Source organism: Oikopleura dioica, chromosome PAR (genome assembly GCF_907165135.1).
Source record: "Oikopleura dioica chromosome PAR, OKI2018_I68_1.0, whole genome shotgun sequence".
Classification (NCBI taxonomy): Eukaryota; Metazoa; Chordata; class Appendicularia; order Copelata; family Oikopleuridae; genus Oikopleura; species Oikopleura dioica.
In genome coordinates, this window is record NC_137293.1 from 15170724 (window position 1) to 15191408 (window position 20685).

General features: G+C 39.7%; 6 protein-coding genes and 1 long non-coding RNA gene across 10 annotated transcripts; 2 read left to right on the forward strand and 5 right to left on the reverse strand.

Annotated features, from left to right (window-relative positions):
* The first annotated feature begins 1496 nt into the window (after positions 1-1496).
* On the forward strand, positions 1497-3126 carry LOC145702080 (uncharacterized). The gene is made up of 6 exons (XM_081779290.1): positions 1497-1740; positions 1782-1990; positions 2034-2343; positions 2383-2753; positions 2867-2928; positions 2973-3126. The coding sequence occupies exons 1-6, from the start codon at positions 1497-1499 to the stop codon at positions 3124-3126; spliced, it is 1350 nt and encodes a 449-aa protein (XP_081635416.1).
* Positions 3127-5596: 2470 nt separating this feature from the next.
* On the forward strand, positions 5597-6375 carry LOC145703836 (uncharacterized). Its single transcript, XM_081781234.1, has 2 exons — positions 5597-5993; positions 6037-6375. Exons 1-2 carry the CDS (start codon positions 5654-5656, stop codon positions 6120-6122), a joined length of 426 nt encoding a protein of 141 aa, XP_081637360.1. The 5' UTR covers positions 5597-5653; the 3' UTR covers positions 6123-6375.
* Positions 6376-6582: 207 nt separating this feature from the next.
* Positions 6583-11241, reverse strand: LOC145703835 (uncharacterized). Of its 4 annotated transcripts, none has more exons than XM_081781231.1 (7): positions 11152-11241; positions 8408-8500; positions 8199-8362; positions 7900-8100; positions 7724-7831; positions 7332-7582; positions 6583-7052 (listed from the first exon to the last, which is right to left on the reverse strand). In XM_081781231.1, exons 2-7 carry the CDS (start codon positions 8496-8498, stop codon positions 6815-6817), a joined length of 1053 nt encoding a protein of 350 aa, XP_081637357.1. In that variant the 5' UTR covers positions 8499-8500; positions 11152-11241; the 3' UTR covers positions 6583-6814. The 4 variants fall into 4 exon arrangements, with proteins under 4 accessions (XP_081637357.1, XP_081637355.1, XP_081637356.1 ...); XM_081781229.1 differs by lacking the exon at positions 11152-11241 and adding an exon at positions 10050-10122; XM_081781230.1 differs by lacking the exon at positions 11152-11241 and adding an exon at positions 9276-9438.
* Positions 11242-12827: 1586 nt separating this feature from the next.
* Positions 12828-13778, reverse strand: LOC145705191 (uncharacterized). Its single transcript, XR_014134562.1, has 3 exons — positions 13690-13778; positions 13554-13645; positions 12828-13016 (listed from the first exon to the last, which is right to left on the reverse strand). It is a non-coding gene; the product is annotated as an uncharacterized LOC145705191 (long non-coding RNA).
* A 579-nt stretch (positions 13779-14357) lies between these two features.
* LOC145705330 (uncharacterized) lies at positions 14358-14928 on the reverse strand. The gene is made up of 3 exons (XM_081782787.1): positions 14765-14928; positions 14647-14727; positions 14358-14488 (listed from the first exon to the last, which is right to left on the reverse strand). Exons 1-3 carry the CDS (start codon positions 14924-14926, stop codon positions 14390-14392), a joined length of 342 nt encoding a protein of 113 aa, XP_081638913.1. The 5' UTR covers positions 14927-14928; the 3' UTR covers positions 14358-14389.
* A 204-nt stretch (positions 14929-15132) lies between these two features.
* Positions 15133-16184, reverse strand: LOC145704466 (uncharacterized). The gene is made up of 4 exons (XM_081781918.1): positions 16106-16184; positions 15787-16063; positions 15545-15709; positions 15133-15419 (listed from the first exon to the last, which is right to left on the reverse strand). The coding sequence occupies exons 1-4, from the start codon at positions 16124-16126 to the stop codon at positions 15169-15171; spliced, it is 714 nt and encodes a 237-aa protein (XP_081638044.1). The 5' UTR covers positions 16127-16184; the 3' UTR covers positions 15133-15168.
* A 1109-nt stretch (positions 16185-17293) lies between these two features.
* Positions 17294-20679, reverse strand: LOC145704319 (uncharacterized). Its single transcript, XM_081781769.1, has 4 exons — positions 20588-20679; positions 17752-20543; positions 17591-17711; positions 17294-17544 (listed from the first exon to the last, which is right to left on the reverse strand). The coding sequence occupies exons 1-4, from the start codon at positions 20633-20635 to the stop codon at positions 17371-17373; spliced, it is 3135 nt and encodes a 1044-aa protein (XP_081637895.1). The 5' UTR covers positions 20636-20679; the 3' UTR covers positions 17294-17370.
* Positions 20680-20685: the final 6 nt, after the last annotated feature.

The following is a 20685-nucleotide window of genomic DNA, read 5'->3' on the forward strand; positions in this document are numbered from 1 at the left end:
GTCAGCTGGTACAACTCCAATAATCGGAACAATTTGTTTTACTGGTTCGACTACTTTTACGGCAACTATGGCTATGAAGATCCGCTTGTTTATGGAGATACGGCATTTTTATCTATGTTAAGTGCATCAAGTGTATCTGCGTTTTCTTACTTTGGAAGTCACCGCGAAAACTCAGCTATTATAGCTCTTTTCGATCTAAAAAATGAAGAGTCCGTATTATTCCCAAAAATTGGTTTTAATGATGATAAGATTGGCTTTGATTGTGAGACAAAACACACTAAATGGATACTTTAATTCACTTTTAGTCAGTGCCTTCGCGAAGACTCACAGTTTTATTTATCAAGGACTTAATTATATCATCGATATCCGCGCTGACGTTCACAAACTACTTCCAAATGGCGATGTATTGGCTCTCAACCTCGACAGCAGAGCAATTCGAAGGATCAAATCCTCGAAAAACCTTTTTAGGATGAGAATTGGTCTTGTTAACAAATACACAACGACCGGAGTCTACAAAGATAATTTATTCATATGTAGCATCGCTTACTATGGCCGAGAAGTTTGCTTCCACTCAGAAATCAAAGTTGGAGCAAGAATTTTTAGAGCAAGAGGTAAATTCTGCCATGAGCTCCTTTTGTTTATGCTTTTTAGGAATGATCACGCAGGCGCACTCAAGAAGATCTCACATGGCGTCTTGGGATGATCAGCTTCATATCTTCAGTGTCGATCATGAATTCGGAGAAAAGAAGATCCGTTTCAGCACGACCGACAATCCAAAATTTGACTGGTAAAAATGGTCGATAGAACCCAGAGAGCTTCATAAATATGCCTTTGCACATGATCTTTTGGCGATTCCAGATCAGTCCGGGGTTGTTTTTGCTATGTTTGTTGAGCGGAATTACATAGACGTTAGCGACTACGAAAGACAAGAAAGATACAGACTTGGTTTTACAAAAAATATTTGATATTAACCTTTCTTATCACAGTACTCATAAAATCCGCGAAAAGCCTTTTCGTCTACCGATATTTTCACCGCGAATTTGTAAAAATGGCTGAAATTCATGAGGTGGAAGCAATGGTCCTCAAGAGTTGGATGCTTGAACTAATGAAAATCATGAGAGGATTCGAATATTACGGGTAGGCACCGTCCAATTTTTCCAAAATCAAGAGGATTTTAAGCGACATTAGCTTCAACACAAACCGAGATCGCGGCTACTATCAGTTAGTTTTTGACGAAGAGGAAGACAAAATCTGGCTCAATAGAACGAAATTATTAAAATATGAATTTCACATGTAATGCTTTGAAAATGCTAAGCGACAAAAATAAAAAATACATTGAGTTCCATAGACTCAGTGACCTCTAGACCAGTCATTTTTACCCTTCCGTTTTACAAGAAGGAAATTAAATCTAGCCGGCTTGATATTTGCTGATTTCATACTTGAACCAAACCACGGACTATATAAACGAGCGCAAACTATTGCAATTGCTATTAGAGATGAAGGCGAAGTGCATTTTTGCCATTTTCCTCGCGCAGTCAAGCGCCCAGAGCAATTGCCCGGACTTAGATCTACAGGCAAAATGTGAAGGAATTTGTGGTACAAAGTACTTTGAGTGTGTGGGGGACTGCAGTGGAGATCATAATTGCGAGCTTCTTTGCTTGAATGATCTGCCTATTTGTGCACTTGATTGTCCCTGCGCTATCAATTGTCCTAACGGATGCGACGGTTGTCCTAACGAAGGTACTTTAGACGAGATCATCATGTTTAAAAATGCCTTCAAGTTTGCTCCTGCTACCAGCCTCAGATTGACAGTCCTTTCTACAAAACTTGCATCTCAGAAGCAAGTTCCACCTTTGACGGATGTGTCAAAGGCTGCCCACTGAATACAACATGTCATGAGGATTGCTTCTCGGACTTTCAAGACGAAGCTGAGCGCTGCCCTTGTGCTGACTTGTGCCCCGACGGCTGTCCATGCGAAAATGGTTTCAAGGTATAATCTCAAATTCAAAATGAAATATTAATAACGAGATAAGTGCCAAGATTATGTGATGATTTTGGGCGACAGCGGGCTCAACAGAGTCAGCACTTTAGTCGCCAGTGATGGAGAGCTTTCTGATAACAGATTTTACGAAACCCCTGCTGGAAATACCAACTATGGATATTTGTACCGAGCTGGCTATGAAATGCTAAAAGGAAATCTCTACATTTTTGGCGGATCCGTGTCTGTTAATCAGATCAGCATCCTTGTTGATTGTGAGATTAAACCCCTCACTGCTACTCTTCAATATGGCTTTCAATCAGATTCTGGTGCTATCGCTACGCTTCCTGGAGTCAAAAACGAAAGTAAAAATCCTTTTAGTTGCAAAAACTTAAATTCTTTAGTTTTTCTTTGCTTCTATGCTAGCCCGTATACAAAGTGTGAAGAGTTTGACGGTGAGGCGTCAGAGCTCAATCCAGCAATCGCTCAAAATAGCCATCGATATGGAGCTCTTGCCGTCTATGGAACTGGTCTTCTAGCCGTCGGGTCTAATACTGCAAACGCGAGAAATAAGGTCGAATTACTGAACATTGGTGGCGGATGGCAAGAAGTTGCCGACCATCCTCGAAGCATTCAAAATCCCGGCATCGTAGCTGTTGATGAAGGAGTCCTGACTTTGGGAGGTTACCAATATGACACGAGTCCAAATGGAGCGATAACTGAGGTCTATCTTTTCAAAGATTTGGAATGGACAATGGTTGGACGGCTCTCTCATGTAAATAGCTTTTAACCCTAGCCGGCCAAAAATGATTTTTCTCGGGTACCGGTCAAGATACTCCATATTTGGCTTATATATACTCCATAAATGGCTTTCTATATTTGTTTTAGGCATCGCACTACAACTCTGTCATTCGTAACGGCAAATCGATAATCAACGTTCCTGGAATCGGGTACATTCACAGCTTCAAATAGGCAGCAAGATATAAAATTTCAGATCCCGAGTTGTTGAATCTTTGGACTGGGATGGTTACACTCTTGGTTTGTCTCAAGACATCCTGGAGCTCCAGTTCAACATCAACTACCCGATTTTGTTCAATGCAGCGCCTGATGCCTGTGTCGACTCTTGCGAGAACTATTGTTTCGTCTGATTACAAAATATCTGAATAATTTTTCGATGATTTTCCTGACAATCAAATAATAAATTAATCTCTAAATTTGAATAAATATATTTTGCAATCAAAGAAAGTTATGAGTCGGAATTGAAACCATCCGAAGAGCCAAAAGGATTGAATTTTAATAAAACTAAAAATAAGGTTGATTAGAAATTTAATTATTCTTACAAGTTTCTTATATGACGGTACTCGGCGACGAGGGACTCGTTCGAACAAGTATTATGATGACATTCGCCGGCCTTTTTGTGGATAATCCAAAATATATAATTCCAGATGGAAATGATAGTCACAACTTCCTTTCTCGTGCAGGTCACGCGAAGCTTTATGATCATTTTTACTTTTTTGGTGGAAACGCCGACGGCAAACAAATAAGTTTCCTCACTGGTTGTGTTATTCAAGAGACCAGTTTTCGTCTTCCTGCTAACTATTTTTCCTATTATAGTTCGGCAATTTTTCATTTTGAGACAAGTATGTTAATAGTATTACATGTATGTACTTCAATGATATAAATATTTTCAGTTTATTTGTGCTTTTTGAGTGGACAAGACAATCGATGCTATGACTTTGATGGTGTAAAGATACTATCAAGATTCACAACGACTTATCATCATCATTATGCTAGCTTGGCCACTCATGGCAGTGAATTTTTAATAATTGGCGGCAATTATAATGGTCAGCGTAAAACAGTTGAATCTTTCCGTCAAACTCTTGCTTCTGGAACGCTAACAACACGAACCAGTCATCCTATTGAGTTCGCTTATGGCGGGGCTGTAACTGTTCCGGGTGGAGTGATAACTGTTGGGGCCTACAGCAGCTCTTACTACAATCGTGTTTACTTCTATAATGGAAGCTGGAAATATCTTGGTGAACTTACTTATCAGTATCGCTACCAAACATTATTCTTGAAAGGATCGACAATTTACTCTTTTGGATACATGTAAAATATTAAAGTATAATTGTATTATTTAACCCTTTTTAGGACTCAAGTTGAGAGCTTTGATTTTAATGGGCAATCCATGTTGAATAAGAAGAAAATATATGACCTACCATCAGCAATTCAGTATCCTTTCGTTTATAGTCCAGATCCACTTTGTGTTTGATTGTTAATTGTAAATGCGTTCCCATTATTCAAAAGAGCCAGTCTTTAATAAACACATATTGTTACGATGTTACCACTATCATACAGTTATTTTCCTCTTTTGTGGACATTTTTTGTCCCAAATTTTCGGAAAAATGTCCACAAAAGTGGGCAAGGGTTCCCAAAAAATGTCCCGCCGTAGTATATTTAAATTTTTTCAAATATAAGTTTTTATGGAAAAATGGCGAATTTCATCCTCGAAACGCCTTTCTCTTGCTTATGTTTATCTTTTTTCGACAAATTTAAATGCTTTAGTCCTTCATTTCTTGAAAATAACCCTTGATTTTTGAAAAGAATAAGCCATTTTTGCCTCTAAAATTTTCTTATCAGGGAAAATGTCCACAAAATTGGAACATTATCTTTGCAATAGTGTCCCACGGAAACCCCTTAAAATGAAGAAAATGTCCACAAACTTGGGGTCCACAAAAGAGGAAAAAAACTGTATGTTTTCGTTAATGTAAGGTAGAGACTGAATTCTTATCACGAAGAATAAACACTAATGGCCGTTGTCGCGCCTAAAAAATATGAGCAGTTTTGCACTTCGTTCAGCAGTTTAGTAAGCATGAAATTTTCAGAGTAAATTTTGCTCGATTCCGCATAGAAAAAAATTCTGGAGAATCCCCAGTGATATAATTAACACTTGATTAAACCATTTATACCGTTGTATAAACTAACACAGCTTATCAGGGCAAGAAGGTTTGTTATGTGTTTTCAATGCCAACATTTTGTGCTCATATTAAATTGCGTTTTCAAACGGTTACCAGTTTATTTTCTACTTTGATCAAACCCAGTTCTCGAAAAAATCGAGAAAACTTCCAAATCTAAGAGAAAAAAACGTTCTGGTATTCAAACGAAGAAATGAAGATTATCTTATCATTATTAATAATTCTATTGTTTGTCGTCTCTGTCTTTGCAGGTAGGTTTTTAGTCGATGATTTCTTATGGTTAGGGTAGGCCCCGGTAGGGGGAGCATTTTATGTTTTAATAAACGACTTCATTTTTAGAAGAAAACTTTTCAACACAGAAGACTGGCCAAGACTTTTCTCTTTTTGTGGAATCCCGTGAAAATTGTCCGGATCATGAGACGTCCTTTTGCGAGGAAGAAAACTCTTCGAGGGCTTGTGGTGAATGGAATTGTCCAGATGGCATTTCAGAGTTTTCCTATTGCACGGTTGTCGTTGAAAACAATTCAGGGAGTCAAGAATACCACAGGAACAGGTTTTAGCTAGCTTTTTCCTCGAGAAATCAATGACTTTTGTCTTTACCATTCAATTTCAATCGTAAATTTAAATAACCTGGAGTAGAGCTTGCAGTTGCCATACAAACGTAGGACCGTTTAACGTCTTCACGGGATGCAAGTGGGAAATGCAAGAGACAATTACAATATCCACAACAACCTCAACAACAACCTCAACAACAACATCAACAACAACATCAACGACAACATCATCGACAACATCATCGACAACAGCAACGACAACGACCACGACATCAAGGACCACGGCAGCTGCATTCCCTCTAAAATCAGAAGCCTCCGAAAAAATGCTTCTTGATGCTGAGCTTCTCGGAAGCCTTAAAAATTACGAAGAAGAGCCTGAAAAAGTAGAGGAATATTACGAACCCTATCGACCCTATCCGATCTCAAGCAGGCGGAGTCATCAAAGAGAGTGGGAAGGAGGAATGGGGAAGACAATTATAGGAGAAGGTAAATTTGCAGCAAAGTCGAAAATATAAAAAAAGCGTTTTAGATGGAACTTACGTTCATGCTTTCGAACTGATGCAGAGAATTCAGCGAATGATGTTCGAAGAAGGTCTATTTTCACTTTATCATTGACATATAAATATGCAAGATAATATTTGATTACCTCATTGCATCATAATATAGAGTTTTTGGGGGTTTTCATTTATTGTATAAACTTCATCAGCATGTTTTGTGTTGAGATTCAAATTGTAAACAGTTTTCATGAAATTGATGCAATAAACAAAAGCGCTCTCAAACTCAATTATCTTCAATTTTGTTAGTCAATTCAAATAGTATTTTTTACTCTTTTTTACTGCAAACACCTCATTTTTTATACAATTTTACACCACTAATAAACATACAACTTGAAAATAAATTCAGATTTTGAAGTGTTAAAACTGGCCTTTAGCTCTTTTTTCTTCCTTGATTCCAACATTAATTTCGATAGAGTACCTCTTTGTATATCTCTTTGTATAATAGTATTAATTTCGATAGTAATACCTCTTTGAACATCTTCTCTTCCCATAAACCCTTATCAGAACATAAGATGAGCTCGACAGCTGCATCAATTTATTTTTTCGGAGGCAGATACGTCAGATAGAAACAGAAAAAGAAGAAGGATATGGAAGGATTGGGCACATTCGGTCAGAGTCCAGTCAGACTGATAAAATGCATCAAATTTATAGAAAAAGTATAAAGAATTGTATGTTCAGGCAGTGAGGTAGTTACTGTTTCCGTTTTTTCAATCATTCGTTTGCGAAGTAGGAAATAAAAAACAAGAAAGACTATTGTCGCGTTCCAAAATTAAGCTCTTTTATCGACGCTTGCAGAAAGATTGGATCCTCTGTGTTCGACAAATTCTTCTTGCTCCGCGACGTTTTCTTCGTTTCTTCAATTACTGTCATTCTCCTGCGATGAACTGTCTCTTCGTCCGAGTGGCTTGAAAACGTTCTGGACGAGTGGCTCTTGCTTCGGCTGTGACTGGAGTCGGATTTGTAGCCAGATGAAGGGATGTTTGGGTTCCTGAATAAGCAAAAGTAAGGGTTGAGAAAAGGTCTATATTTTTTCGCACCAATGGTCAACATCAATATCAACAGATCATTCAATTAAACATCTAGGTCGGAGCCGGGGCCCGGCGAACCGAAGCGACGAAAATTTACCGATTTTTTTGAAAAAAGGATGTGGATGGTTCAAGGCTTATTGACTCTTATTTGACCTTCATTCACACTTTTGTGCCTTTTTGGTGGCCTTTTTGAACTTGATGAGGAGTTGCGAGTGCAGTGACGAAGACTGTGACTGTACCTTGGATGGGATTTCGCAGAAGATTCTCTGTGAGTTCTCCTTTTTCTTCGCTTTCGCTGGTCCCTTTTTTCTCTTGATTTTCGACCATCTTCCGTTTCCGTTGTATAATTACAGGACTTTCCGGGATATTCTAGCGCTCGCATGGAATCGCCAGTTTTCTTCGTACTGCTGTAGTATTTCATTGTGTTTGATGATTTTATCGTCCCCATTTTCGAGACTTGGCTGTGCTCCAGGACCTCCATGAGATCTCCCTGAAATCATTATGAGTTTTGAATTACTTGATGAGTTCTCAATTTCTAAATTTGACATAAGCAAAGCTTGACTCAATTTTTTGGATCGATATAAACCCGACTTAGCTGGTCAATTAGCTTGACCCATGAAATTTGCTTTACCTGGGGGATGAACATTCCGACTTCTCCCGAGGGTAGAGTACAGTATTGAATCGACGCGGGCATCATCACACTGTGTCCGTCCACTTGGTTGCCGCCGGATTTCACGCTCTAAATGACGCGGTCAGTAAATTTTCATTTAGACCAGAAGCCGTGCTTGTTCGTTGCTTTTTGATTACCTTGAATATCGAAGCTGCTACTGAGGGTGCGCGGTTTATTGAGGGCGCGTAGCTGGGCGATACCGTCGGCGCGACCTGCGATCCGCAGCTTGGACAGCCGGTGTGATGGTTTTGGCGCTCTTCGTAGGGGAGGATCGACATTGTCGGGTTTATGGTGCCGGAATAGTCCGCTCCGTATTGACCATCTCGCATCGTTAGATCCTAAAAAATCCAAGGTCAATTTTGAAGGATCGCTGCTCGGTGAAGCGTGAACAGCCAAAATTTCCAAAAACTTTCAGATGATGATGGATTATATTTACCTTTTTGAGCCTGTTCTGGCCGCGCCCTTGAAAGCACAAATTGTCGCAACAGTTACAACAATACTTCGAGCACAGCGCTATTACCAGGATAATTACTATCACTAGGACGACAATGACTGCGACGACGATTCCAATTGCACCGGAATCAACATTGAGATTGATGTCTAAAAGCGGGTTAGGGGTCGGCCAAAAATGAAAGAGTCAAGTACCGGAATCGAGCGTGACTTCAGCTGATTCGATGCCAAGCAGGCCCGCGTCGGAGAATCCCTTTTGAACGGCGCGCTCCAGGTTTTGTCCCATTTCTAAGCAGCAAAGGTTAGATAGGTTAATATCGGTAATCCCCATACACTCATCCACTGGATCGATCCGCGCGTCCTCAATAGGCCCCCAGCCGCGCTTACGAACAATAAAATGCCAATCAAGTGTTTAGCGAAAAAATACCCCTTAGACTGAAGACGGGACTGTTTTTGTTACTAAGTAATACTGGCGAGGACCCAAGGGGTAAACAGATAATGCCTCTTTCAATAAACGATTCGCTCTTTTTCTCCTTGTTGTGGGAAGACGAAAAAAGTTTGGACAGTTTCCTTTCTCATCTAATAAGAATTGTAAACATTGAAAACGAGCATTTCTGAATAGTACCAGTACCAAAGAATTGCCCAAGATTGTCGGTTAAAATCAACATCTTAGGTCTAAAATTGTCGGTAAAATAAAAACAACGAAAATCTTCCGCTCAATTTTCACAGTTTTATCGATAATCTTGGCCCTAAAAAGTCGATGTCTAATCAAAAATCTTGGTAAAAGCAAATTATCATACCTAGAGCTTAGTTTCCTTCAGAAATATCTCTTTCCAAAAACTTAAAAAAGGAAAGCTAGAAATGCATCTTTTGTACGGTTGATTGCACAAAAATCCGCGGCCACTAATCATCCAAATGTAGAGTCGATGTGCCTCCTGGCCACATGGCTCTCTCGATAAGGGCCAAAAAAGGTGCATGGTGAGTTGAAAATGTCAAAATTTTCGTTGGCGAGTTTCCAGCCCTCCCCCTCCGGAATCGAGTTTTATAAAGAAAAATAAAATACCTTTCTTTTTTGGCAACGATTTCTTTATTTTTCTTCTAAAAGCTCATTCTATCTCTTTTTTCAATCAATCTCTTTTTGAAAAAGAAAAAAGCGACGAAAAAAAAATGATTTTTTTGATTATTTTTCAGTCCGATCTCGATCGGGTTTAGGGCTGGCCCCCCACCGCTGGACACTGCTCGTCCTCAAAAAAAAAATACGCTGTCCGCTCGTTGGCGCCACGCGGGATATTTTTTTTCTGCTTTTGATTTTTTGATGAAAATCAGTCCCCATCTTTTCAAGCAATAAAGTTTTAGGGATTATCGCTCCTGGAGAGTTTGCTTGATCAAAATGACCTTACACGGGTGGGGAAAGGCAGGTCTGTTTGAAGTCAGATTGTCGTTCTGAGAGTTGGTATTTACAGAACTCTGAAAAGAGAGAGAGGGAATTTTTTACTACCCAAAAAGGAAAGCTCAAGACATTCAAATTTACGACGGTGGAATGATCTCGATTACGTCTGCTTCCAAAGCTGATACCCTTATCTTACTTTGCCAACTGAGAAATAAGGGGGTCACCTTTATAAATTTAGCAGAAAAATGAAAATGATGATGTCTTCCTTTTAAATTCATGGAGCTAGAATCACAAAAGCACGAATTTCACGAATATTTGAAAAGCGTGCTTCAACTCATATTTGCCCAGCAAAGTTACTGCTATTCATTTTGCTCAATCAACTCTCAATTTTGTAAATCTACAAAAAAAATTCCCCTGGCCATCATTTTTGCTCCATCTTATTCACACCTGATTTTACGTTTTGCTCTGGGTCCAGTAAGGGACACGGAATCGCGTTTTTCGTCATGGAAAAAATTAAAAATGTCTGAGACGAATTTTAAGGTCTCGTGAGTTACTGACCGAAGCAGCTTGGAAAATGCTCAAACTGGAAATTTGAGCAAATAGACTTGGAACTTTGGCAAATAGTGAAGATTGCCATTCCGGCAGGAATACAGTCCTATCGACTTTCGCGGTCGATTTCTGATAAATCATCTGTATTTCTGTTTAAGGATATAGCCGTTCTCAAGGCACTTTCGTAGCGCCGAAATGGGGCGATAAAAGTTTTTCATTTAAAGACAGCTCCTACCTAAAATTATGTCTAGAATTCGATTCCGATGTTTTTGAAATTTATTTCAAAGAAAATTTCTCTCTGGAGCGATTTGAAATCTTACGATCACTTTTTCTCGAAATTTTTCAATTAAATCGCTAAAACTAAACCGTGTTTTATTGTAAATAACTGCTAATCTATCTTCCTAGGGCCTCAAAATTTCAAAACCCGAGCAAATTTTGATTCTAGCGTCTTCTTCTTTTTTGCTTTTCTTTTTCATAAATGCTGCGTTCAGGGCGCTCGACCAATCAGCGCGCTCTTTCACATGCGCGCCTCACCGCGCGATGGAGGAGGGCGCCCAGCGCAGCAAACCAGAGCGCTGTCTGACGCTTGGGCTCACTCAAGTAAGCCTCATAAAAATGGCTCTAGAATCATAAATATTTGGAATCTACTAAAACTTAGGCCCTAGGAATGTAGAGAAAGGTCCAAATTTTTAATTTATCAAAAAAACTCGACCGATTTAATGGAAAATTCTCGAGAAAAAGTGATCGTAAGATTTAAAATTGCTCTAAAGAAAAATTCTTCCATTAAAAAATTAAAAAAAACACTAGAATCGGGTTTCTTAGGCAATTTTAGGTAGGGCTCTTTTTGAAATGAAAAAATTTTATCGTCCCCTTTTGGCGGTACGAAAGTGCCTTGAGAACGGCTATATCCTTAACAGTTCTCAAGAGGGGGTCTCCTTAAGCGGTTTCTTGAAGCTTTGACGGGTTCAAATTCATAAAAAAGGACGGAAAGTTTTAATACCTGTTTTTGACCTTTTCGCAGCTAATTTTTTATTTGCTTGTAAATATTTTCTCTTTTTTGTTTCACGAATTTTTCGAAATGAAATAATAATTTCGCGGGCCCGCGGCGCTCATCGTCCTATTCATCAAGTTTGTTAGTAACAAGAAGTTCCATTATTACGCCACTTCCACTATTCATCATTGAATTCAGCAAGTACAGTCACGTGAGCTTTCTTTATTAGGCAAATATTGACTGTTTCTAGGAGTACATCCGATTCCTTTCACGATCAAAGGGAACATGAATTTGAACTTTGAAATTTGCTTTTTGAAAGTTCGGAACCCGCGGAAAGATGAAAGAAATAACGGGGCATTTATCATAATTGTTCAAATAAAAAGCCAGGAGCAGGTGGTGCTGATTTTTATCGCGAAAAAGGGGGATCATCAATGATATGAAAAACGGGTTTATGATCCCCTGGGATAGGAATAAATCCCCGCTTTCGCACCTGAAACTACCGATTGCCCTCAAATAATTTTGTTCACAAAAAAACGGGGCGAAAAGGGGGCTAAAATGAGGGAGAAAAATTTTTGAAGAAACTCATTTTATTTTCTGTATTTATTTTACCTGTTTTTTTTTCTGTAGTCTTCTTTTGCTTGTAACTCTCTTTGGTTTCAGTACTGTCTCTCTCTGTCAAATTTGTTTCTCGCTAATTGCGCTAATGAAATTTTCTTCTTGAGCCTCAATTCATTGATATTATTTCATCTGGATAAGGCGCGGAATGAAAAACAACTGCGCTGGAGCGCTCTTCAGCTCAGCACTTGAATTGAAAATGTCCCAAAAATGTCAGCGGTAACTTTTTACTTCTGTTTCTCTTTTTTCCTCAACGATCCGACGATCCGGCTTTTTGCACGTTTATCGCGTTTTCCGCCAATATTTAGGAAATTTATAAACAGCGAAGAAAAAAGCGCCGCCAGGATGATCGCTTGTTGAATTGAATTGAATTGAGCCCAACTTGGTCGACACTGATGGCGGTAACAGGTAGCCGGGGCGCCAAGTGATAAGAATGCCTTTGATAACGTGAGAGAATTGAGTCGAAAGAATGCTTTTTTATGAGATCAGGCAATAAGTATGCAATTGATTTGAAAAATCACGGAGATGGAGAATTGAATCAAAAGCTATCAAGATTTCTCGGTGACATTTTTACTTGACAGCCTGAGTATCCTACCGTACTACTCATTATTTGAATCAGCATTCAGGAATCTTTAGTCGACTAAGAAAGATATTTTGGATAGACTAGGAATTTTCCTCGAAGGTTTTCATTGTCAAAGTTTCTTTCGCATCCTCAGGTTAGGGTTAGGGTTAAGTTTAGAGACCCTTATTAGGGTCGTAGAAAAAACTTGTTCGGGCGTTTTTTCTATTAAAATTTTCCTCTTTTGGAATGAATGTTTCGATTAAAAAAAAAAACAGAAAAAAATCTTAAATAAATGATAACCCTAACCCAAACCTGGTAGGCTAACCCTAACTGTTAGGGTCTAACATCATTTGTTATGAGAATTTCTTTTAATTTTCGTATAGAACGATTTTCAATTATTTGCTGTAGGAAATGCCTGCCCTCAAGAGGTGGTGAGACAAAGCTCCTGTCTAGCATAACAAAAAAAATTATCGAATGACTGTACTTGCGCGTGAGCAATACGTGAGTTTATTTAACATTTATTCAATAAACGCGTTATCCGATTAGCAGTTGTCGAATCACTGCTTTCTAGGAAGAGGAGAGCTTAAACGCGATTGAGATAGCGAAGCATGTTCTTCACGGTCGCGTCATTCTTCTCAGCTGGACGGAATGCGTTTTCGTAGCCGCTGTAGATATCTTCCAAATCGTTTAGGCTATCCTGAACGGGAATAGCGGCTTTTTATTTTGCTTTTTGAAAAGGGATCATCGCAAATAAAGCCGATCCGGATTCAATGAATAGGATCAGGTCGACGATATCAACTGATGTTAGGAGATAGTCTATGTTTAGACTCTACAGCAGAGTCTACAGGGAAGACTTGAGACTGTAGCTATATAAAAATAAGAATAATTTTCACGGGATGATAATATGAAAGCCAATAAGAAGAAGGAGACTTTTGACAGTTAATTTTGAATAGAAAATTTATTCATGTTACTCTATTAATAAAAGACTATTATGGCAAAATTAAAAATAAGCGTATAAAGCCCTAGAAAAGTCCTCAAAAAGATGCTACAGACAGATTTTCAATACCATAATAGTCAAAAACTATTTTATTTATATAATTTTTTTGAATGCTTTTGTTTCTGATTTAGGACAAAAAACATTTCTCAGGCTAACATATAAGAATCTTCGTGACAACAATTTAAATTGGAAATTTCATCAGATAGTTTGGTCGAAAAAATGACTTTGAATGCTTACATGGAAAGTTTTGAGTCTGTACTGCAAGTCTTCGCATTTCTTCGGATCTGAGCACTTTATTTTCGTCCAGTCAATACAACTCACAACCATCCCTAAATCTCAATTCAATCAACCCCTCTTCTAAGAAACAAATTACAATTAATAACAAACGTCAGCTTCATTCGTCTTTTTTTATCGAAAAAAAATGAGAAAATCAAAATTTGCGCGTTGGAATTGTGAAAAAAGGAGCCAGCGCTTTCCTTTTATCCCGACATCGATTTTGGTGGTGCTCTTTGCAATCGGATTGCTTCCAGATTTGGCAGATTGCTCAAAGTCAGGGAAAATCATTTCTCAGTGCTGTATTACTGTCATCAAACGAGCAAATGCATGAGATATCTCATGACTCGGCGATTTCGTAGTTCAAAGCTCATTTCGCTATTATCCGCATCAAACAACTGGATATGAAACCATTGATTAGAACGCAAGCGTCTATCGAAAATGGAAATCAACAAATATTAGAAGGATTAAGCATTGTTTAGCGACCTTCTGAGACGACCGCAACCCGGCGGTCGGTAACGCCGTCGGCTTTTTGAACCGGACTCTGAAGCGGCTCCGTTCAACCGAGTGATTTAACTCAATCTCGGGAGAAAAAACACCGTGAAATCGAGCTCCGGAATCATCACTACTTACCCAACTAGAGCGAATCGTTGTTTATTCCGTTCTGCGTTTTTTAGAAGTGAATGTTTTTTATTTCCTGAAATTTCACGATTTCATGACCCATAATTTTCGTTTCAAACATTAATTCATAAGTGTAAAGCTAGGGGTTTCTTCCATGTCTTCATTGAAATTTCAGTCAGTTATGAATCTGTCTTCATATGAGGAAGAACTAATCTCGGGTTGTTTTCATAGTAGTAGTCCTTCATTTCTTCTACAGTAACATGCGTTGTATCAGCATACTGGATCTTTTTAGAGCTATTATTTCTCCACTAAAAACTTGACTGAACTAAAACTAACTGTATTTGTACGTATGGTCACCGAAAAACTTGAAAGTTGAGTTTCAATCGTTGAATTTTTAATGCTTTTCGGGTCGCGCTGGTGCAAATTTATTAATAACTCTTAGCTGTTTTATCATTCGCAGCTTTTTCTTCTTAGAAGTAGTCGGGTTTTGGAAGCGCTCATTCATAGAAAGCGCGGTCTAAAATATAATAATGATAATATAAAAAAGGGATTACCTTCTTATCAATGGATAAGAGTCCATAAAGCGTATCTATTTTATAAGAAAGCGGCGATCGCGAAAAGCTGCGTTTCTGAGCTCTGAGCATTTTTCGAATGTGTCCATCGCGATAATTTCTCTTGCCTGAGGCGAGTGCTAGAAAAATGAGCAGAAATCGCATTGAAAGAGGATTTCCGAGAAAGAGAGATTAGGTTTCCATTCAATTTATACAATGTTTCTATCCAGCGCGTTTTTGTTAGTAAATATTTTTAGGATTTTATTCGATTTTGAACTTTGAGGTTTTGAAACTCCAGGAAATATATAAAAAAAAGATAACAGAAGTAGAAAATAATAATTAGAAGTTTTTCACCAATCTTTATGTACAATACCGGTCTGGTGTCAAAGATACAGTAAGAATCGTGGTCAAACAGGCGTACCAGGCGTATCCGAAGTGCTAGAGTACTCGGGAACCTTGTTGATACTCAACGAACTGTAACTAGGAGGTAGCATGACTGTGCAGTATTTCGGCGGATCATCGGAAACGCCAGGGACTTGACACTCTGATTCAGCCGAAGCAGCTCGCTGGGCTTCCTGGTGCCGTCTGAGTAACCAGTAAAGAGCACGTTCTTCTGCTGGAATTGGCGATGGAGGCGGATGTGTTTGAATTTGAAATCCTAAAGTTGCTTTACGAGCTGTCTACAAGTAAATTCTGAATCGAGTTTTTCTTTGAATAGTCAAAGTTTACGACGAAGTTAAAACATATCCAGGTCGTTCATTACGTAATCTATCCAAAGTTTACCAAGTTTTGCGAAGAAAAGGTTGGAGCTGAAAGCCAGGACTGAAACAATAAATAACTGTACAAAGCTCGTCTGCTCATCCGGTGTCATGTTAACCCTCTGTCCAGCAGATTTATCTCCGATGAGCACGATAAAGCCATGAAGCAAATTGAGTGAGGCTATTCTGAGTTGGTGGATTCAAATCTTGTCGCTTTATTAAAGATTAGAATATCTTTCTATCCTTCTGAATTGAACCCGTCCGTAGTAATGACGATAGAAATGAAGGTCTTGGACTTGATTTTCTGCGCCGGATTAACAAAATACAGCAGCCAATAAGTCGATAAGCAGAAGGACAGAAGCAGGACCATAATGAGACACTTCAAATACAGCTCGCGAAAATTAAGATTGATTTGTTCCTCAGTATAAGCAACAGTTATCTCTTCGCCAAGTTTAGAGCCGTTGTTGTACGAGCCAAGAAGCACTATCGATTTGTAACTGCCAAAACTGGCGACTAATGCAAGCCAAAATGCATTCAGAAAAATCTAGAGGGAGTTTGTTAGCTTTATTGACCGGCGAGGAAATACCATTTTTTGAAGCTCGCTCATTCTTTTCGAGGTTGTCCCGGTTCTTTTTGAATTTATTTTTCTCGTGTCCTTATTTAAGGATATAGCCTTGAATATTGAACTTTCGTAGCGCCGAATCCCTGTTACGAATTTTATTCATTTTTCAAAGAAACCCTACCTAAAATACAGCGTAGATTTCGAAAATTCCTTTATTTTTAGTACTTTCTATAGTGTTTTTACCTAAAAATCGACTTCAAAATAAAACAGACCATTGTTCTCTAAAAATTCCCATTAAAAAGGTAAATCTGGATTGATGATATGAAAGATTGAAGCCTTCTCTCCAATCTAGCGGAGGATTTTGTAAAAATATTAAAAATTACGGCTTCTAGTAACTGGTTTATGATTGTACTTCGAAATGGAGAGTGGCGCGCGCAGCCAATTAAAGCGAGGGGAAAATCTCACTCAGCCCATCGCTCATCCTATTTTACACGAGAAATTTTGTCGACAGCTTGGAGGAAATCTAACTAGGATTCTCCCCTCGCTCTAATTGGCTGCACGCGCCACTCTCCATTTCGAAGTACAATCATAAACCAGTTACTAGAAGCCGTAATTTTTAATATTTTTACAAAATCCTCCGCTAGATTGGAGAGAAGGCTTCAATCTTTCATATCATCAATCCAGATTTACCTTTTTAATGGGAATTTTTAGAGAACAATGGTCTGTTTTATTTTGAAGTCGATTTTTAGGTAAAAACACTATAGAAAGTACTAAAAATAAAGGAATTTTCGAAATCTACGCTGTATTTTAGGTAGGGTTTCTTTGAAAAATGAATAAATTCGTAACAGGGATTCGGCGCTACGAAAGTTCAATATTCAAGGCTATATCCTTAAAAAAATAATTATCTGTTAACGTTTTTTGACAGGGCAACCCGTGACTGAGTTCACTATCTCGATACACAAGGCCTCTTGAGTCATTCATCTTGTTTTCAGAGTTTTTTTATTATGGTCTATTTTCCCCGCTTCTTCGCTTATTCTCTCTCGCTAGGGGATCATAAAAACATCATTTTGATTATATTGCGCGTTCAATTCTCTCGATTTCTGTACTCAGGAGAAATGATGACCTTTTTTCTATTAGACAGTTAAACAGTAGATTGGTAGACCCCGCCCCAACCTTAAATTTGACTTTTCACTTTTCCCCACAAATAATAAATTAGGGAAGGTAGACAATGTTTATTGATACAGGAGCTTCAGTCAGTAGAAAAATGGAAAACTTTCAAAACGAGGCGATCAGCAATTTCGAACTTTGCAGGAAGACTTTCGTCTGGGAGGCTTGCCATTCTCCAATTTACAGTAGCCTTTGACTGGGCAGCGTTTGGTCAGGGTTACTACGCCCCGGCCGCACGACTTTGAGCATTTCGTCAGAGGGACCCACTTGTCACTCCATTCGCATGGGATTTTGCACTTTAGAAAGGTGAGTTAGCGTCTGATCATACAGAAGACCACTTACAGAGATAGCATCTTCTCCTTTTGTCCTTAGACCTGGTCCACAACCAGCTTTAGATTCGTTTGGAATACAGTCGGACCATTCTAATGAGCTTCCTTTGTGCTCAGAATCACTGGTTGATGGGCTAAAAATTGTTTTATTATCGAAAAAAATGTTTATCTTACCCAGATCTGGCACCATTAGTAGAGTCAACAACAGTGGCAACGATTCTACCAGATCCTTGGCCAAAGTTATTGTAAGTTTGCTGATCATAGGCAGGTTTGAGCTCAACATAGGTCGGTTTTTGAGTCGTGTAAACTTGAGCGGGTCGAACATTACTGTACGAATTATTATCATACGCAGGTTGAAGGGGTTGATAAGCTGATTGGTCGGGGATTTGGACGTTTTGGACTGGATATCCTTGTGGCTGTTGGGGAGGGACTGGCCGCATTCCTGACTGGCTTAGATATTGATTTGCTGGTTGGAACTGTTGTGGATTCTGATAGGTAGGATATGTTCTGACAGTCGTACGAGTCGTCGTTGTTGTGGTAGTGCGAGTAGTCGTGGTTGGTCGAGTGGATGGTGGCGGTGTTCTGGCGAAGTTGTTTGAATTTTGGAATTGATTGCTTTGAAACTGATTAGTTTGGAATTGACTTGTTTGTGGTTGGATTGGCTGAAATTGATTTGTCTGAGGTTGAGCATTCTGGAAGGGAGCATTCTCAAATTTTGGAGCAGTTTGAGAAGAGTACGCTGCTTGTCTCACATTCATCTGAGGATCGACTGGCTTTGGCGGGATCGTTCTGCATGGATGTTGGCGGCAACAACCTTCCATAGAAGTATCAAGAGTCGGAAGACCCCATCGCTCCCCGGCAATCGGTACTTTCCACATGCAAAGTCGCTCAAGAACGTCTTTCGAAAGTAAGACTCCTCTGTTGATGTCATTATCCCAACAACAACCCTTTGCTGCGCAGGCCATCTTATCTTGCCCAAGCTCTTCAAAAGTCGGAGTTGTATCAGCGCTGTACGGAGCCAGACATGATTGCATATCGCTGTGGTCCGTTTCGTCGTGAGCGGGACATTGCTGACTCTGAATGCTTCCAAACTGACTGTACATGGATGAAATAGAAGGAGCTCTGTAAGAGCTACCAGTAAATTGGCTGCCTGACCCGGTTTCCGTCAAGCTATTTGGAGTGGATTGGATTGCTTGTGGACTGTATTGGCCGTTTATTTGGTTGAATGGGCCGTATTGGGTCTGCTGCTGATTTTTCCAAGTGTTGTATGCATTTGTCTGTGGTCTCATATTTGGCATCATCATTTGCATCAACGATAGTCTGTTCACAAGACTTTGATCCTGGCTACTATCTAAAAGAGACGCATAGTCAAGTCCGCTAGTGCCAGCAGAATTAGCCATCATCTGGTTCAATCCACCAAAGCTAGGGCCAATCATCATATCCATCAAGCCCTGTCGAGAGCCGTCTTTACTCCCAGATTTCTTGTCAGAAGATTTACCTGACAATCCTGTTTTGAAAACGTTCAACATGTCAATTTTAGTGCACATCGTGCTCATACTGGGGATCATTTGAATCATCGGATTCGCGCAAAGAGTCGACAGTTTTGACGATGTTGACCGTCTGTTTCTCGACTTTGCTGCGGATCGACGTCGACGACGGCCGGATAAATTCAAGAAATTGTTGTTTCCACCAGATGGAGGCATGCTCCAATCTGGCATCAAAAGATTTCCATTTTTGTCCCGATACTCGCCCATTCCAAGTCGCTCGAATTCGTTCTTCGGTTTTTTGAACAGTGCTTGGACTTCCATTCCAGTAGCGCTTGATCTGCCACCGTTGACGATTTGGCCGTATCTTGATCCTCCAGGTTGTTCACTTTCTTTGCCAAATTTGAGCAGAACGGCCATGGCTGCTTGGGATACAGTCTCTCTATTGTGGAATCCAGAGCTTAGATCAACCGGCCTCAAGCAGCTATTTGTCGTTTCCGACCAGCAGCAGCCAACAAGCATGCACTGGCCTTTTGTTACACCAGTCCATCCACAAAACGGCGCAAGGGAGTAAAGAAGATCGTCCATTATTTGTGATCCCTTGAATCTAAGCGTCGTATACATTGGCCAAATCTGCGAAAGTTGCTGCTCGAATCGAAGCGTTGCTGAAGTCAATTGCCCCTTCATCGGACACTGGTGCATTTCCATCATTAGTCTGTATCCCTGGTCCGTATCGGCGAAGTCGTTGATTTTGTTGACAATGGGTTGCATGAACCAAGGGTGTTGGAAAGTCATTGCTCCGGAGAATACTTTGTACATGGGAGTACTGATGGCTTGGTAGCAAACAGGAGTTCCTCGCATGAAAGTTTGGCCAAATGACATTCTGTAGAGTTGCAAATTATGATCAAAGCAACATCCGGGGATGGAGAAACACTCTCCTGCTGTAAGAGGATCTTGGCCATACATGTTCGTGCATTTCTTACGATTGCAGAAAGGGATATTTACGGGACAGGATAAATAATCATTGAGGGGTCCTGATCCACTGAGTAAACTCATTCTGCTGTCGAACATATCCATTCCGCCGTTGAAACCAGTGAGAAAGGCGGACCGAGCTTCGAGAGAAACAGCGTCGTTGTCTTGTTTCTCGAAGTTTGGCAAGGCATCTGAAAGTGTATTTCTGACAAAACTCTGCTCCTCGAACGATTTTGGCTTCTTCGCATCTCCTGCCACTGCTTGAAAATCTGGTGAGTCGACGATCATTTGGGCGACGTTTCCTGCGTTTTGGCTTTTTCCTATGCATTTGACCCCATTCCAACAACAGAGTTTCGCCATATTGCACGAGTTTTTTGAATTGTTATCAGAACAGAGTTTGTCAAAATCGCTTCCAACTGAGTTTGAGCATGTAGTTCCCGCGAGTCGACTTTCTCTCAGCTGTAAAAGCCAGTCTCTGTTCTGTTGAATTCCTTGGTCATTGTCGAAAAACTGAAAAGACCGTTCTCTTCCATGATTTCATTGATGAAAAATACCTGTGCCCTAACTGTGGTGCCATAGAATACAGGCGCAAAGAGACGCATAATTCCGATCTCTTTCGCTTTGAAGCGGCTACTCTAAACTGGCCAGGATT

Bases quoted from the DNA above. Each gene is read 5' to 3' on its own strand.
- LOC145704319 (XM_081781769.1), bottom strand. From the start codon at position 20,635: ATGCGTCTCTTTGCGCCTGTATTCTATGGCACCACAGTTAGGGCACAG. The intron at 17,712-17,751 runs GTAAGATAAACA...AACAATTTTTAG, and splicing joins ACTAATGGTGCCAGATCTGG to CCCATCAACCAGTGATTCTG. The intron at 17,545-17,590 runs GTAAGTGGTCTT...ACCTTTCTAAAG, and splicing joins AAGGAGAAGATGCTATCTCT to TGCAAAATCCCATGCGAATG.
- LOC145702080 (XM_081779290.1), top strand. From the start codon at position 1,497: ATGAAGGCGAAGTGCATTTTTGCCATTTTCCTCGCGCAGTCAAGCGCC. The intron at 2,344-2,382 runs GTAAAAATCCTT...TAAATTCTTTAG, and splicing joins TCCTGGAGTCAAAAACGAAA to TTTTTCTTTGCTTCTATGCT. The intron at 2,929-2,972 runs GTACATTCACAG...ATAAAATTTCAG, and splicing joins ATCAACGTTCCTGGAATCGG to ATCCCGAGTTGTTGAATCTT.
- LOC145704466 (XM_081781918.1), bottom strand. From the start codon at position 16,126: ATGAGCGAGCTTCAAAAAATG. The intron at 16,064-16,105 runs GTATTTCCTCGC...AACTCCCTCTAG, and splicing joins TGAGCGAGCTTCAAAAAATG to ATTTTTCTGAATGCATTTTG. The intron at 15,710-15,786 runs CTACGGACGGGT...GAATCCACCAAC, and splicing joins CTTCATTTCTATCGTCATTA to TCAGAATAGCCTCACTCAAT.
- LOC145703835 (XM_081781229.1), bottom strand. From the start codon at position 10,107: ATGACGAAAAACGCGATTCCGTGTCCCTTACTGGACCCAGAGCAAAAC. The intron at 8,101-8,198 runs GTAAATATAATC...TGGATTTTTTAG, and splicing joins GCCAGAACAGGCTCAAAAAG to GATCTAACGATGCGAGATGG. The intron at 7,832-7,899 runs GTAATCAAAAAG...CGCGTCATTTAG, and splicing joins TAGCAGCTTCGATATTCAAG to AGCGTGAAATCCGGCGGCAA.
- LOC145703836 (XM_081781234.1), top strand. From the start codon at position 5,654: ATGCAAGAGACAATTACAATATCCACAACAACCTCAACAACAACCTCA. The intron at 5,994-6,036 runs GTAAATTTGCAG...AAAGCGTTTTAG, and splicing joins GAAGACAATTATAGGAGAAG to ATGGAACTTACGTTCATGCT.
- LOC145705330 (XM_081782787.1), bottom strand. From the start codon at position 14,926: ATGCGATTTCTGCTCATTTTTCTAGCACTCGCCTCAGGCAAGAGAAAT. The intron at 14,728-14,764 runs GTAATCCCTTTT...ATTATATTTTAG, and splicing joins TCTTATCCATTGATAAGAAG to ACCGCGCTTTCTATGAATGA. The intron at 14,489-14,646 runs GTTATTAATAAA...AAAAAGATCCAG, and splicing joins GAATGATAAAACAGCTAAGA to TATGCTGATACAACGCATGT.